This window comes from Ipomoea nil, unplaced genomic scaffold (genome assembly GCF_001879475.1).
Source record: "Ipomoea nil cultivar Tokyo-kokei standard unplaced genomic scaffold, Asagao_1.1 scaffold0176, whole genome shotgun sequence".
Classification (NCBI taxonomy): Eukaryota; Viridiplantae; Streptophyta; class Magnoliopsida; order Solanales; family Convolvulaceae; genus Ipomoea; species Ipomoea nil.
In genome coordinates this window covers 757,946-775,555 of record NW_017616604.1, presented here as the reverse complement: position 1 = coordinate 775,555, position 17,610 = coordinate 757,946, and the positions used below count along the sequence as shown (strand labels likewise).

At 35.6% G+C, this 17,610-nt stretch overlaps 1 protein-coding gene across 1 annotated transcript; it reads right to left on the bottom strand.

Moving 5' to 3' along the window:
- Nucleotides 1-6,683: 6,683 nt before the first annotated feature.
- On the bottom strand, nt 6,684-7,493 carry LOC109177629. The gene is made up of 3 exons (XM_019327048.1): nt 7,230-7,493; nt 6,981-7,124; nt 6,684-6,851 (listed from the first exon to the last, which is right to left on the bottom strand). The coding sequence occupies exons 1-3, from the start codon at nt 7,491-7,493 to the stop codon at nt 6,684-6,686; spliced, it is 576 nt and encodes a 191-aa protein (XP_019182593.1).
- Between the last annotated feature and the right edge of the window lie 10,117 nt (nt 7,494-17,610).

Here is a 17,610-nt window from a genome sequence, read left to right as displayed (position 1 = left end):
TATGAATATGTTAATGCCTTAAAAAAATATAATATAACAGCCAATATGATTGCTCACGGTCAGAGTTTCTTACTCGTATACTGGTCGAGAGGTGTGGGATGCAAATATCCACCATTGTATTCGTGATTTGATTTTGCAATAATAGTTTGGTTTGATGGTTGATTTCAAAAATAAAAATACAATATAAAATTTAATATGAAATATGGTCAATCAATTAGAATCACGCATTGGGCATTGTTGATATGGTACACCTAACTTACAATATATATTCAACACAGATGGGAAACTGTGCCTATTATCATTGTCTTTTAGGAGAAGGAGGATTCAGTTATGCTTTTGAAGGTGCACTGTGCAATGGCACTATTATTGCAGTGAAGCACACTAGGAGACTATATCAAATCAGGAATCCATTTCCGGCGGAAGTGGCAATAAGGCGAAGCATGGATCACTACAATTAATAATAGGATTTTGTATTGCAAAAACTATGCTTAGGGTACTATCTTGTGATGGTGTTTCCCTCTAAAATTGTTATTGCATCAGTTAATCCAACATTTCTCTGCAGGTCCTAGTTATGCTTTCTTGGAATATTTACTTTTAAATTTTTTTTGATAATCTTGTGTTGATATATACGCCCGAATATCGAATAATATTTTAATAAACTCTTAATTCAAAAATACACATTGGACATTGGACTATTCGTGCAATACGCGTGTGATAACTAGTTCATATTATATGTTCAACAATTATAGTCGTCGAGGACCATTTTGGGTATTAACTCTAATCCATTAGTATTGTACTTTTGTTCAATGTTGCTTTAATAAAAACACCAGTGGTTTTGTTTTGTTTGTCTTAATGATATTTGTGTATTGTCTTTTACAATCTTAAATTAAAGAGTGATTATAAAAGATAAAAGTAGACAATAAAAATAAGACTAAAGCAGACAATTTGAACAAATAATATATATAATTTTTTTTATTACAACGGAGGGGGACACCCCAGGACAAATAATATATATAATTAACCCAATGACGATAAATAAGGTTACTAGAATAATATAAAAGACAATCAGGCTTGATTTGTTTAAGAATTTCGATACAAAGTATTCAACGTATCTTGTTTAACGATGGGTCTCATACTTATATTAGTGCTTCCAACGTTTTTCTACTTAAGTAACAGTCCCATAGTAATGAGGAGATGAGTCTTCATTATTCAACATAATTGTCTCGTCTTGAATAAGCCGGTGTTGGAGTAACTATTCCCGTTACATGACCATTAGTAGTCTTCTTTGGGTGGGTCCGAGTTGGGTGCATGTCCCATTATTCTATCACCAACCCCACTTCTCCCGAATATGCTAAGGTGTTTGAGCTTGGCTTGAGAGTAATACTTGTATCAACTGTAGATTCATAAGTAACTTAGGAATTTAATCCCTCATTACACGGGTATCTGGGATTCTCTTTACATACATATATATTCTATTTCTTTCAAATATTTTCTTCCGTTCACCTTAGTTCTAAATATTTTCTTTCCCTTTTTATGCCTCCTCTTAATATAAAATTCTACACGCAGTAATTTTGATTATTTCTTCATCACTTCTTGTCAGACTCTTGTGCCTGGTAAGTTTTTTTTTTCTTTTTTTTTTTTTACACGGGGTTTTTACTATATTTTGACTAGGTGGGTTGGGACCGAGGCCTCAAACCGTGATCGATGCGCACGGATGGTAAATAAGCTTACCAGAATAATATAGAAAACAATCAAGCTTGATTTGCTTTAGAATTTTGGTACAAAGTATATCATGCTTAACGATGGGTCTCCAATATTCTTCTGCTTAAGTAACGGTCCCATAGTAATGAGGAGTCGAGTCTACATTATTCATCATAATTGTCTCGTCTTGAATATGCCGGTGCAGAAGTAAATGTTCCTGATACATGACCGTTGCTCTTCTTCGGATGGTTCCAGGTCAAATGTCTATCCCATTATTCAACCACCCAATAAATGTAAATATGATCTTGCGGGTTCCCCTTGTCACCTAAAATAGAAAAGTAAATATTACACATTTAGCTATACGCCTATACAATAATTACACATTATGATTCACATAAGTCTTTGAAGTACTCCGTAACACTTGATCGTATATATTTTTCATTTGAAAAGAGGGAAAATGGTACTTTTTTCCCCTGAATTATTTACTTATAGCACATTTTCCCTTATGTTATTTATATAATTGCTTTATCTCCTCAATTATTTTTGAAGTGACTATTTCTTCCATTCTTAGTTAAATAAATGTTTGGGCTGTTAAAGTTAAGGGTAAAAATGGGCAATTTATATCCTGCACCAGGGCGCGCATTACATTGTGCACCCCTGATGCAAAACGCCGTTGTTTTAGTTTTTTTTTTTTTTTGAAATTTCGCTACCCTGTATTGGCGGTTAATTTTCTTTAAAAAAAATCTCACGTTCAAAAATGTACATAATTTTATACTAGAATACACATAATTGTATACATGAATGTACATAATTGTATAACAAAATACACATACTTTTTTTTAAAAGATAATACATATAATCTAACATAATAAATGATATACATAAACTTTTAACATAATAAACATCAACTCTTAACATAATACACATAAATTTCCTGTTTTGGATGTACATAATTGTATAAAAAAGATGTACATGATTGTATAAAAAATGTACATAATTGTATAAACAAATACACATAATTTATAAACAAATACACATAATCGCGTCAATTCCCTACATAACTTATCAAAACGACGTCGTTTTGGGAGGCGCGAGGTGCATAATGCTATGCGCGCCGTGGTGCAGGGTATAACGATTGGTAAAAATGACATTTCAGTTATTTTTTTTTAATTTTTTTTTATTTTTTTTTTATTGGAGGCCTTTCCGTAGCTTCTCCAACCCATAATGTGAAGAAATGAGTCCTTCTTTCCAAAAGGTTTCCATAGCACACAATTACTAAGAAAATTATTTTTAAAAAATTATTTGAGTTTATTTTTGGTGGTGTAGCGTGAGTTTTGGATGTCGAGTAGTTATCCATCCATTCATTAATGAGAAGTAAAAATGATAAAGTCTCATCCTAAACAACTCATTGAGTCATAACCATAAGTTAATCCACAAATGTTGGATAGCCTTCAAATTAATTGACCAAATCCACATATTAACTATCCTTTGATCTCCACTAACACTATAAATAACAATCCCCACACCTCTCAACAATCACCCACCAAAAACACTACAAAGCAAGTCAAGAAATAGAACAGAAAAATATATATATATAAAGAAATGGCTGCCAATCAAAAGCTTATTACAGTGTTTTTTATGTTCATGGTTGTCTTCTCCTCTGTGCATGATGTTTATGTTTATGCAGACCCTCTTCTATTTGGCGCACTCAAGGTTGAAGACAACATAAAGCCTGCTCCGGTTGATGCTAATACTTTTCATGCAAACAACATAAAGCCTACTCCGCTTGAGGCTAATGCTCATCATTCAAACAAGGCGAAGGCAGACGCCGACATATTTGGGGAGTGGTGACCAACCAGACATAATTAAGGTAACATGGACAATAAGAGCAACCAGACACTAAAGAGTAGCTCCCAAGATCATTTGGCATGCGTGGTTGTGAAAAAATAATAAAGTAATGGAATGTAATTCATTCTTACATTTTGAATAATATAATATATATTCTTTTTTTTGTTTCAACACCAAATGTAGTATTTGTACGAATAATTAATGAAATTTGATATTCACATTGCATTTTAATTTGATTTGTTGCCTTCAACTTCTTAATTACCTAATGCATGCATGCGTGCTCAATCTTTTACCGCAAAATTTGTGTATGAAACAAATACGAAATTACATATAACATCGCACATATAATGTATGTCGGCTTTATGTCAAATAAATTAAGACGTTGTATATGAATTATTTAAAAGAATACGCTATTTATACAACGTTAGTTATATACACATGATTTACACTCTTTGATTTATGAGAAAAAGTCGCTACCAAAGTTCACCATGGGTGAAGCGTTTCAAATTAATCGAATCAAATTTTAAATCGATTAATTAAAATATTTTAGAAAAATTAAAAATCCTTAAAATTTATAAAAGAAAATTTTCAGTTCATAAATTTTCATCACAAAATAGTTATTATATCAATATATAAAAGAAAATAATTATTATTGAAGAATTAGTCAAACGGTATGATTTATGAATTATAAAAAACTAAAGCATAGATATATATGTACAGGCAATTCGGTTATTCTAACTAAATTAACTGTTAATCAAAATTTTTAAAAAATATTAACCAAACTAAAATATTTCATTTAAAAAATTGTAAATAGTTACCTAAATGTTTTGATTCGATCGTGGTAACCAAAATTTCACTGAACTATGCACACTCCTAGTTAGTAGTATATATTTTGCAACAATTACTATGAAAATTAAATATTTTTACTTTTAAAATTTAATTTTGGTGGCGTTGCTTGTGTTTTGGATGTCTAATGGTTATCCATTCATTAAATATTCTTCCAAAAGGTTGAACCCCAACCCTAAGAACTCCTCACATCCGGATCCGACAGAGTATTTGGGAAGATGTAATTCACTAAGGGAAAAATTGTAATTTATGCCCCTCACAAATATGTCAATTATCAATGTTACCCCTGAATTATTAGTGGGGTAAATGTTGCCCCTCAATTTTCAAAACGTGACATATATTGCCCCTCCCCTGAATTATTAGTGATGTAAATGTGGTTACCCGTCGTCTTTCTTGTTCGAAGACCACCCTCAATTTTTCTTTCTTTGATTGTTCTCCTTTTGTCGACAACAATTTTTCTCCTTCTTCATATTAGAGGAGGGGCAATATATGTCACATTTTGAAAATTGAGGGGCAACATTTACACCATTGATAACTCAGGGGTGACATTGATAATTGACATATTTGTGAGGGGCATAAATTACAATTTTCCCTTCATTAAATATTAATCGCAGGTGCAGTGGAGGCATTTGAATAGATATATAAGAAGTCCAATTAAAATATTGGCTTTAATTTGCCAAGATATTTACAAGTTCAAAGTTTTGTTCTAATAAACTCAATATTGTTACAATATTTTCATAAATATGTTGCAAAATCAATATGAATTATTAACAAAAAAAAAAAAAAAAAAATCCTATAAACATCCCATCACTGCTTATTTCCTCAAATTATCTACTTTGGAAGACTCCACTTCCCTTTCTGGATGAGTTTTCCATTGTAGGCGAACTTCGAATGAGTACTGTTCCATTGTAGTCAATCCTGTGGCCAAAACCATCAGGATTTTTTTTATTTTGTTCATGCTCAGTCTCTGTTCGATGAAAGTTTTGCATGCTGCAGCCATGTCCCTAGATATACTTTAAATCAGTATAAAACTAGCTAGTAAGGATATATGTTCTATGTCCTATTTGCTTGTTTCATACACAAAAATTTTGGGGTAAAAGATTGAGCATATATGCATTAGGTAATTAAGAAGTTCAAGATAACAAATCAAATTAAAATGCAATGGGAATATAAAATTTCATTAATGATTCGTACAAATATTATATTCGGTGGTGAAACAAAAAAATATATTATATTATATTGTACAAAATGTAAGATTTGAATTACATTCCATTACTTTATTATTTTTTCACAACCATGCCCAATGATATTGGGAGTTTTTACCAAACAGGACCGTTATCTTTTCTACTTCTCATTAATGAATGAATAATCATTCGACATCCAAAACTCAACAACACCACCAAAAATAAACAAAACTAATTAAAAAATTAATTTTCTCAGTAATTGGTGTATTATATATATATATATATATATATATATATATATATATATATATATAGACTGAGGTGAAAACCAATCTCCCAATGAGCCCATCAGAAGTTGAGAACCAACTAACTTTAGTAACAAAATATTCTACTAACTATTTATTATTCTTAAGTTGTTAACTTACTTATTGATTTTTTATAAGGAAGGTCTTAGGTTCGGACCTCATCCCAATTAGAGTTGGTATAGTTGTTGAACATATAATATGAACTAGTTATGATACGCGCATTGCACGAATAGTCCAATGCCCAATGTGTGTTTTTTTTTTTTTTTTTTTTTTTTTTTTTTTGAAGAAAGGAATTAATTCATTAAGTCAAAAGAAAGACAACCCAATAGAAACAGAGGAGGATTTTCCAACCACTCCTCACAATCTGACATAGAAAGGGCCTCCTGGGCTACAACATGGGCAGACCGATTCGCAAATCGTTTCACAAAAAAAAGAAGTTTACATCATGTATCGAGGATGCAACTTCCTTCACATCATCAATAATAAAACCAAAAGCAGAAGTAAAATGGTCTGAAAGCAAAGCATTAACAACTAATTGAGAGTCTGTTTCTACATCAACGTCACTAATTTCCGTTCCCTTCATCCAACTTAGAGCCTCACGTACACACACTGCCTCAGCCTCTGCTATTGTATATTGTCCACTCAATTGAACACCCATCAACGTCACTAATTTCCGTTCCCTTCATCCAACTTAGAGCCTCACGTACACACACTGCCTCCTCTGCTATTGTATATTGTCCACTCAATTGAACACCCCTAGCAGCCAAGAAACAACCCCAATCATCCATCAACACCCAACCTAACCCCAATCATCCATCAACACCCAACCTAACCCCATGATATTATGAGAAGCATCGAAAGCAGCATCACAATTAAGCTTAATACGACCAGAAGTAGGTGGGTTCCACTTTTCCTTATATACAGTAGATGTCACATTATTCTGGTGTTTCATAGTCTCATGCGCAACCTGCCAATTTGATAGGTAAGATATAGCGAATTGAGTGGTAGAATTAAAAGAAAATGGAGTCCCGTTCCACACCTTCTCATTTCTATTATTCCATACACTCCAACATAAAATGGCAAACTTACATTTCACCTCCCTGCTAAGATTTTCAAGCTGCTCAAAGAACCAATCAACAAGTTCCCTGCCACCTTGACTCGACATTGATAGCCCCATCGTAGACAACATGCATGCGACTTGATGGCAATCCATGAACATATGCTTGGCTGACTCTAACACCTGCCCACACATGTGACACAAGATTGCACAATTAACTTGCTTTGTCAATAACGCATCTCGCGTTGGAAGGACCGAATTTGTGAGCTGCCAGCAAAATAATTTCACTTTCGGAGGGACTCTCATATTCCATATGGCACTCCATTTTCTATGATGTTGGAACTCTCCTACAAGCAACCGGTAACAAGACTTGACAGAATATTCGCCCTTGGGCTCATCATACCGTACCCACACGTCTGGAGGAAGACGCACACTTACAGGGATATTAAGGATGATATCTGAGTCCTTTACATTGAAAACATCCCTGACACATTCTTCATCCCACCCTGCCTTATGCTCATTGAACAATGAAGATACCGGAGCATTAAACATTGTTGAATGCAAAATATACTTTTAAATTAGTGTTTCAAAATTTATTAAAATATTATTCGGTATTCGGGCGTATATATCAACACAAGATTATCAATTTTTTCTTAAAAGTAAATATTCCAAGAAAGCATAAATAGGACCTGCGAAGAAAATGTTGGATTAACTGGTGCAATAACAATTTTAGAGGGAAACATCCTCACTGGATAGTACCCTAAGCATAGTTTTTGCAATACAAAACCCTATTATTAATTGTAGTGATACATGCTTCCTCTTATTGTCACTTCCGTTGGAAATGAACTCTTGATTTGATATAGTCTCCTAGTGTGCTTCAGTGCAATAATAGTGCCTTGGCGCAATGCACCTTCAAAAACATAACCGAATCCTCCTTCTCCAAAAAGACAATGGTAATAGGCACAGTTTCTATCCGTAGGTGTTGAATATATATTGTAAGTTAGGTGTATCGTATCATCAATGCCCAATGCGTGATTCTAATTGAATGATCAAAGTTCATATTAAATTTTATATTGTATTTTTATTTTTGAAAACAACCATCAAAGCAAACTATTATTGCAAAATCACGAATACAATGGTGGATATTTGCGTCCCACACCTCCCAACCAGTATACGAGCACATTGGCTGTTATATTGTATTTTTTAATACATTAACATATTCATAGTATATGTTTAACAATTATGTCAATTTTGATTGTGATGAGGTTCGAACCTAAGACTTTTCTTCTAAAAATCAAAGAGCAAGTTAAAGAATAATAAATATCTAACACAATGCAAGGTTATTTAGGAAAAGTAAATGATATAATAGAGGGTAAGTATGAAAATAATAAAAATTACTAAAATCAAAATAATAGGAACTATTCGTTTCAACAAACAATTACACCAACATTTTTTAGTTTTCGTTAGGGGCCTAACATTTTTTTAGTTTCCGTGCTCTTATTATTAGGTTTGTAGGTGTAGATGTAGATTATTAGGTTTGTAAATATGTTAGAGTGTATTAAAAGATGTAATATAAAATTTAAAATGAATTTTGGTCAATTAATTAGCTAGACTATATACATAGCATTTCAAAATTGAGTATCAAATAATATTGCAAAAAATTAAAGGAACCTTGAAAATTATTTTCTTGCATTTAAAAAAAAAAACAAATATAGGTTAGTTTTTTTTTCCTTTTTTTTCATTTAATTAATCTTATTTTGATTATTCTAAAAAAGACTCATTAATAATTTATAATTGTACATTTCTTTAAAATATTGTACTATTTTTTGTAGGACAACATTTTTCTTAAATCATTAAAGTTTTACACAAATTGTACTTTTACCCATCCCTCCTAATCTCTCTCTTGACATGCACTTTTCGTTTGATAAATTAGCCTTTGATAATAAATTAGCGGGTCCAATTCATAAAAATGACAATTTTATAAATATCAGTACAAGGGAATCAACTTTTCATTTGATGAATTAGTGGGTCCAATTCATAAAAATGACAACTTTATCAAGGGAATCAACTTAGGATTTCATGTATTTATTTATTTAATTTAACAAAACTAAACAGACCAAATTAATTCTTTTTACAAATTAACACCAGTAACTCAATTACACATGAGACACTACAAACAAAAAAAGAAGTGGACAAGCAAGGAAGACAATGACAAACCGATCGAAAAGCGAATTAACAAAACTACTACTTTATACCATACTACCTATAATAAGTATTTAGCAATGTCAACTATATATATTGAACTTGGGGTTGGGGATTCAACATTTTGGAAGGAACTATATATATATATATATATATATATATATATATATATATATATATATATATATTGAACTTCTCTTAAATAATCTTGCATTGATATACTTTAAATTACTTAATTAAATATAAACGGTGGGCATTAAATCAATGTAAAACTAGCTAATAAGGATATAAGGGAGAAATTAAATATTTCTATAGTCTATTTGTTCGTTCCATACACAAAAATTTTGGGGTAAAAGATTGAGCATATATGCATTAGGTAATTAAGAAGTTGAAGGTAACAAATCAAATTAAAATGCAATGGGAATATCAAATTTCATTAATGATCCGTAGGAATATTATATTTGTTGGTGAAACAAAAAAAAAATATATTATATTGTAAAAAATAAGATTTGAATCACTCCATTACTCTATTATTTTCTCACAGACCAAGCCCAATGATTTTGGGAGTTACTCTTTAGTATCTGGTTGTCCTTATTGCATGCCCACATGTCGCTTAATGTTTGAAAAGTCTGAATTATATGTCTGGTTAGTTGGTCACCAATCCCCAAATATGTCGGAGTCTGCCTTCGTCTTGTTTGCATGAAAAGCACGAGCACCAATGGATTTAATAGTGGTGGATTTATCAAAAACCACCATTAATTTCCTCGAATGAAATTGAATAGGCTTTACGTTTTCTTCAATCTTCTTTAACCAACCGCCAAATATATCAGAGTCTGCGTAAACATAAGGTTTTTAGGAGTATTACTACCCGCTGAACTCAGATCAATGAATGTTAACAAGACAAAATTACATGCACTTATAGGTGAAAGTAGGTGCACATATAGTTATAAGTAGTTGCACCTATAGTTATAAATAGTTGCACATATAGTTATAAGCACACCCAGGTGCATGAATGGTTGCGGAAAGTGAATGCTAACAAGGCAAAATTACATGCATTTATAGGTGAAAATAGGTGCACTTATAAGAGATTTTACTTGCACTTCGATGTTCAATTATTTACGAAAATGCCACCGCGTTTTTTTTTAAGTTATTAGATCTGGACACGTGTCACGCGCTGATTCGTTCGCATTTCCTTCCTGGGCACTTATTCGCACCTGAGTGCGTCCCTATATATATATATATATATATATATATATATATATATATATATATATATATATATATTGTAAGTATTTTCCCTGTATACAATATATAATATATTGTATTATTTGGTGGTTGTGGTGCAAGTAGGAGATTGAGTCAATTAGTGACTTAATCTGTTAGGCAACTCAGGATATTCAGTTTAGGATTAACTGAATATCTGCCTACATTGATGGCATGTAGGCTTCTAAACAAAACAGTTCTCCCACAGCTCCCGTGTGTGTTTAGTATACACGCACCATCGAGTATTCGGGAGAGAAGTGGTAGAGAAATACTAACCTTTATTCTGCAGGTTTACCATCTCGTGGCAATACCAACGACTATGGCTGGGGATATTCGGGCGATCCTAAAGCTTTCGATGTAACGAGACAGGTTACTCGTTTACTATAGTTTATGTTAGCCTTAATATTATTATCTAACACACACACACACACACACACACACACACACACACACACACACACACACACACACACACACACACACACACACACACACACACACACACACACACACACACACACACACACACACACACACACACACACACATATATATATATATATATATATATATATATATATATATATATATATATATATATATATATATATATATATATATATAGACTTGCACTCGGGTGCGAACGACTCGCCCAGGCGCGAAATAGGAATGGATTCTGTTCGTCCACGTGTCCAGATCTAATGGATGAGAAACACTGATTTTTTAAAAAAATGCGGTGGCATTTTCGTAAATAATTGAACATCGAAGTGCAAGTAAAATGTATTACAAGTGCATGTAAAATGTATTATAGGTGCAAGTAAAAATTTACACTGAGCATCAATACTTAGTTGCACTTATAGTTCTAAGTAGTTGCACCTATAGTTCTAAGTAGTTGCACACATAGGTATAAGTAGTTGCATCTAGGTGTATGAATGTTTGCGAGTGGTTTTCAGGAGTATTACTACCCGCTGAACTCAGATCAATGAATGTTAACAAGGCAAAATTACATGCACTCATAGGTGAAAGTAGTTGCACCTATAGTTATAAGTAGTTGCACCTATAGTTATAAATAGTTGCATATATAGTTATAAGCACATCCAGGTGCATGAATGGTTGCGGAAAGTGAATGCTAACAAGGCAAAATTACATGCACTTATAGGTGAAAATAGGTGCACTTATAAGAGATTTTACTTGCACTTCGATGTTCAATTATTTACGAAAATGCCACCGCGTTTTTTTTTAAGTTATTAGATCTGGACACGTGTCGTGCGCTGATTCGTTCGCATTTCCTTCCTGGGCACTTATTCGCACCTGAGTGCGTCCCTATATATATATATATATATATATATATATATATATAAAAGAAGAGCTACAGTCACGTGAACCTTCCCATCCTTTCCTGTTCATAATAACGCTATTGCCATTATTATTATTATTATTATTATTATTATTATTATTATTATTAGCAATCAACCTCAACCTTGCGATCGAGGCTTGGTCGGCCGGAGGCATCAGATACGCAGAAAGGGAAGTGCGAAATTATGCAATCATTCCCGTGTGTTCGTCAAATTGCATGCTTCAGAACCCCCAAGTCAAGGCATATGTTAATGGGAATTTAGGAATTTCACTTGCATGCATATAGAAAGGGGTTGTAAACTCTAAAAGACCATATTTCAAGGAAATTAAATTTTCAGTGGCAAAGGAATCCAACAGCAGCATATTGTTTTGGTTTTGGCAATTTAATTCCGCAACATCAATTTCGTTTCCAAGAGGAGAGCTGTAACTACAAAGATATAGGAAATAATTACCAAAAGTTTATCGGACAGGAACAAAGAATCACTTGAGATTCAGCCAGAAAAAGTTAATGGCATGAAAGAAGACTCTTTATAGTCCTAAAGATTGCACTCATAGTTGTACTCTTTTTCCCTTAGCTAAGTTTTTTCCCTACTAGGTTTTTCATAGTCTAAGGTTTTTAACGAGGCAACTAGCGTAATCTGGGCCCCCTACACTCAGCTCCGGCTTAGGGGCTCACCATGGACCGCACAGTTTAACGGTTGCATTCAAAAGGAACACCACCTAGAAGACTTGACTTTTAGAAGCGGAAAACGGATCAGAGAATATTTTTTAGATACTTTCCTGAGACATGGACTTCGCGAAATATCAAGAAAGTGGGGGACTAGATGATAGATGGTATACTAGGCTTGGGCCACATGGACCGGCCTAAGAAAGCAACTGGATCAAGAAATCCCAAGAAAGATACATGATACGGAGCAATCGAAGAGTTTGTCAAGGATTGGGCCTGTTATTCCCAATATAATTAGAATTGGATTCATTATTTCTAGCATAATAGAATTAGGTCTCCTTAAGTAACAAAGACTCCCAATATGAGGCAGTCTAGAATTCATATTCCTAGTAGGGCTCTAGGCCCAAAATATGTATAAATAGACCCCTCACATAGAGGAGAGGGGAGGACTTTCAGTATTCACAGACAATATTCTTCAATACAAAGTTCCTATATTTTCTCCATATATTTCTCCTATATTTTTCCTATATTCTCGTTATTCTAACGGTAGTGTTGGCCTGCCGTTGACTGCCCAAAAGTCATAAAACTAACAAAAACAAAAAACAAAAAAAAAAAAAAAAAAAAAAAAAAAAGAAAAAAAAAACACCAAAAAATACACAATACACCCAAAAAAAAATAAACTATATAACTTGTTAGAATACTGGAGAGAGGAGAATACCTCTGGAGAGTCCTTCCTGTTTCTCTATCTCTTTAGGGTTAGTCAACTACCCCTTAAATACAAGCTGGATCTAAACTGATATGGTATGCTAATATTTTAGTTTCCTAAAATATAGGATACTCAACCACACAGAATATTCTATGACACTCCCCCTCAAGTTGGAGCAAAGACATTGATCATGCCCAACTTGTTACACAAATAACTGACTCAGGTTCCAGTAAGGGCCTTCGTGAATAAGTCTCCGAGTTGTTCTCCTGTCTTCACAAATCCTGTGGAGATTAACCCTTGTTGTATCTTCTCACGTACAAAATGACAGTCAATCTCTATGTGCTTAGTTCGTTCATGGAACACCGGGTTGGATGCAATATGAAGAGCAGCTTGGTTATCACACCATAGCTTTGCAGGAATTGGAGCTTTGAAACCAGACTCATACAAAAGGTTGTGTATCCACATTACTTCACTCGTTGATTGTGCCATCTCTCTATATTCAGACTCTGCACTCGAACGAGAAACTACATTATGCTTCTTACTCTTCCAGGAAACCAGATTACCTCCAAAGAAAACACAATATCCAGTTGTTGATCTACGATCCTCTTTGGAACCTACCCAACCCGCATCAGTAAAACACTGAATCCGAGTGTGACCGTGATTCTTATACAAGATTCCATGTCCCAGGGCTCCCTTTAAGTAATTCAAGATGTGCTCTACAGCTGTCCAGTGATCAATAGTTGGAGATGACATGTACTGACTCAAAACGCTAATTGGGTATGCAATATCTGGACGGGTTACGGTCAAGTAGTTTAGTTTCCCAACCAATCTCCTATACCTCTCAGGATCTTCAAACAATTACCCCTCCTTTGACAATTGCAAGTTCGGTATCATGGGAGTATTGCATGGCTTAGTACCTAGTTTTCCCGTTTCAGAGAGTAAGTCAATAACATATTTTCGTTGGGAGAGTAATATACCTGTTTTGTTCCTCATAACTTCGATACCCAGGAAATACTTCAATGGTCCCAAATCTTTTGTTTGGAATTGCATGTGAAGAAATGACTTGAGAGACAAAATCCCTTCGGTGTTGCTCCCTGTAATGACAATGTCATCTACGTAAACCACCAACCAGATGATACCTGTTTTGGATCACTTGTAGAACATGGAATGATCTGATTTGCCTTTCACCATCCCAAAATTCTCAACAACTTGACTAAATTTTTCAAACCATGCACGTGGACTTTGTTTCAGCCCATACAACGATCGCCGAAGACGACATACTTTCCCAGACTCCCCCTGAGCAACAAACCTAGGAGGTTGCTCCATGTATACCTCTTCATGAAGATCCCCATGCAAAAAGGCGTTCTTGATATCAAGCTGATGCAAAGGCCAATCATGAATGTCAGCCATTGAGATGAGTAACCTGACAGAAGTAAGCTTAGCAACGGGAGAAAAAGTGTCAAAATAATCAACTCCATAAGTTTGGGCATATACCTTAGCCACAAGACGAGCCTTCAATCGAGCCACAGACCCATCAGAATTAACTTTGACAGTAAACACCCATTTACAACCAATAGATCTTTTACCCGCAGGCATAATGACCAACTCCCAAGTACCATTGTGATCCAAAGCGTTCATCTCCTCAACCATGGCATTTCGCCACCCAGGATGGGACAAGGCGTCCCTAACAGTCTTAGGAATGGAAATAGAATCAAGGGAAGCAATAAAAGAACACGAGGCAGGTGACAGCCTATCATATGATGCAACAGAGGATATAGGATAAGTATAGGTACGTTTACCTTTCCGGGTGGCAATCGGACGTTCATCAAGTAAGACTGGATCTGATGACACAGAGGTAGTGTCAAGGCACGAAGTCTGTACCGAGTCTGAAATGGGAGGCGGTGCCGGTACGAGTGCGTCAGGTCGAGGTCGACGAGAATACACTTGTAAGCCAGGAGGGGTAGGAACAGGGGAAGGAACAGACGACGTTACCGTATACATCAATATATCATCCTCCTCCCCCTTACGAACAGCATCTGGGGATGAAGGAAAGAATGGGACGTCTTCATGAAAGGCAACATCAATGGAAACAAGGTACCTACCAAGCTCAGGAGAGTAACACCTATACCCTTTTTGCACACGGGAATATCCAAGAAACACACACTTCAAAAGCTTGGGATATAACTTGGTGACATGGGGACGGACATCCCGAACAAAGCACATGCAGCCAAATATACGCGGGTCAATATGGAACATAGGCTTTGAAGGATACAGAGTATGGAAAGGTGTTTTCCCACCCAAGACCGCAGAGGGCATTCGATTGATCAAGAAACAAGCTGTGGAAACGGCATCACCCCAAAACTGCTTGGGAACCCCCATTTGAAACATCAAGGCCCTTGCAGTTTCAAGCAGATGCCGATTTTTTCGTTCAGCGACCCCATTTTGGGAAGGTGTATCAACACAAGAGGACTGATGTAACATACCCTTCTTACGCATATAAGAGACAAAGGGGAACGAAAAATATTTTTTTGCATTGTCACTACGTAAAACTTTGACAGGAACACCAAATTGAGTCTCTATTTCAACACATAATCCACAAAACACCTCAAAACGTTCAGAACGAGACTTCATTAGATATAACCATGTTATTCGGGAAAAATCATCAACAAACGTAACAAAATACTTAAAACCAAGTTTAAAGGTCACAGAACACGGACCCCAAATATCAGAATGCACTAACTCAAAAGGAGCAGACACTCGTTTGTAAACTCTAGGACTCAAAGGCACACGATGGTGCTTGGACAACTGACATGACTCACAATGTAAAGAAGACAAACTTGAAAACTGCGGACACAATTTCTTCAACAAGGGAAGGGAAGGATGCCCCAAACGACAATGAGCTTCTACTGGAGTGACAGCACCTGAACAAGCAATAAGCTCTCGCCTCGTGGTGTCAAGAACATAGAGGCCCCCAGACTCGCGCCCCTTACCAATAACCCTCTTCGTCAAAAGATCCTGAAACAGACAATAATCAAGGAAAAACGTAACAGAACAGTTTAAAGCATGGGTAAGCTGGCTGACTGAAATTAAGTTGAACGAAAAGTTGGGTAGATGCAAGACAGAGGACAAGGGGAGCGAGGGGATGGGCGTAATGGTACCGGACCCAAGAACATGGGAGGTAGAACCATCTGCTAAAGTGACGGGGGAACTATGTGGGCGAGAAGAAAGCGTGGAAAACAAACTAGAGTTACCTGTCATATGATCCATGGCACCCGAGTCTATAACCCACTTGGAGGAAGATGAGAGAAGGCACGTAGTTGCATTACCTGAGTCAGCAATAGCAGTGACTGAAGAGGAAGATGAACGCTTTAAAGATTCTCGATACTGAGAGAACTCGCCAAACTCATCAGCAGATACAGTGACCATCTTGGAAGACGCCTCAGTTGTGGATGCAACATTAGCAATTGGATTTCCTCGTTCCCTCAACCATCTCCGACAGTCCCTTTTTATGTGTCCAGGCTTATGGCAATAATGACACACAATACCACCAGAAGCGTATCCCTGAGAATTTTTTCCATTCCCACTGCGAGGATGACGACCAACAAGAGCATTGTTTGATGGGATGGCAGCCTCAGGCATATTTGGTTGCGATTGCACCGATCGACTTAGACGGGGGAAAATATCAGCAAGAGAAGGGATTGCAGAGCTACTAAGAATTGCAGACCTCGCCGTGTCATACTCAGAAGGGGGACCTGCCAAAAAACTCAGAACAGCCAAATGTTCACATTGGGTTTGTTGCTCTTTAATGTCAGCAGTGAATGGCATAAGCTGATTAAGTGCCTCATAAGTCTTCTTAAATTCCATAAAGTATGCAGGGAGAGACAAATCACGTTTTTCAGTACAGAAAAAAGACTTGCAAACATCATAAACACGAGTGATATTCCCCTTCCCAGCGTACAAGTATTCCAAATACTCCATCAACTCCTTAACAGAGGCATAATGACTAATGAACCCAACAATACCCTCATCAATGGAATTACGGATTTGTAGGAACAAACGGGCATCATCTCGTACCCAAGTAGCGTCTTGGTTAGCCAAAGGTTTGGACAGGTGGTCACTCTTATCCAAACTAGTAAGATAAAGTTTAACAACATGAATCCATTCCAAGTAATTAGAGTCATTAAGCTTACAATCCGTGATTTTAGAACTAACAGGAACTATATCAATGACAACCACAGACCTATTCTCAGCCATTCCCACAAATATTTGACCCCAAATAGATCACAAATCACGCAAAAAACTGAGTCGAAGGGTTACGAAACAACCTGACCTTAGAACCGAAAATACCTATGCGAAACTGGTCTAAACTAGCCCGGAACTGAGACCCCCAAACTCAGGCGACCTTGGGAAGACCGAACTGAAAGATTTCTGGTCGCCGGAGACGGCACACGCGCCGGCGCGTGTGGACGGAAGCA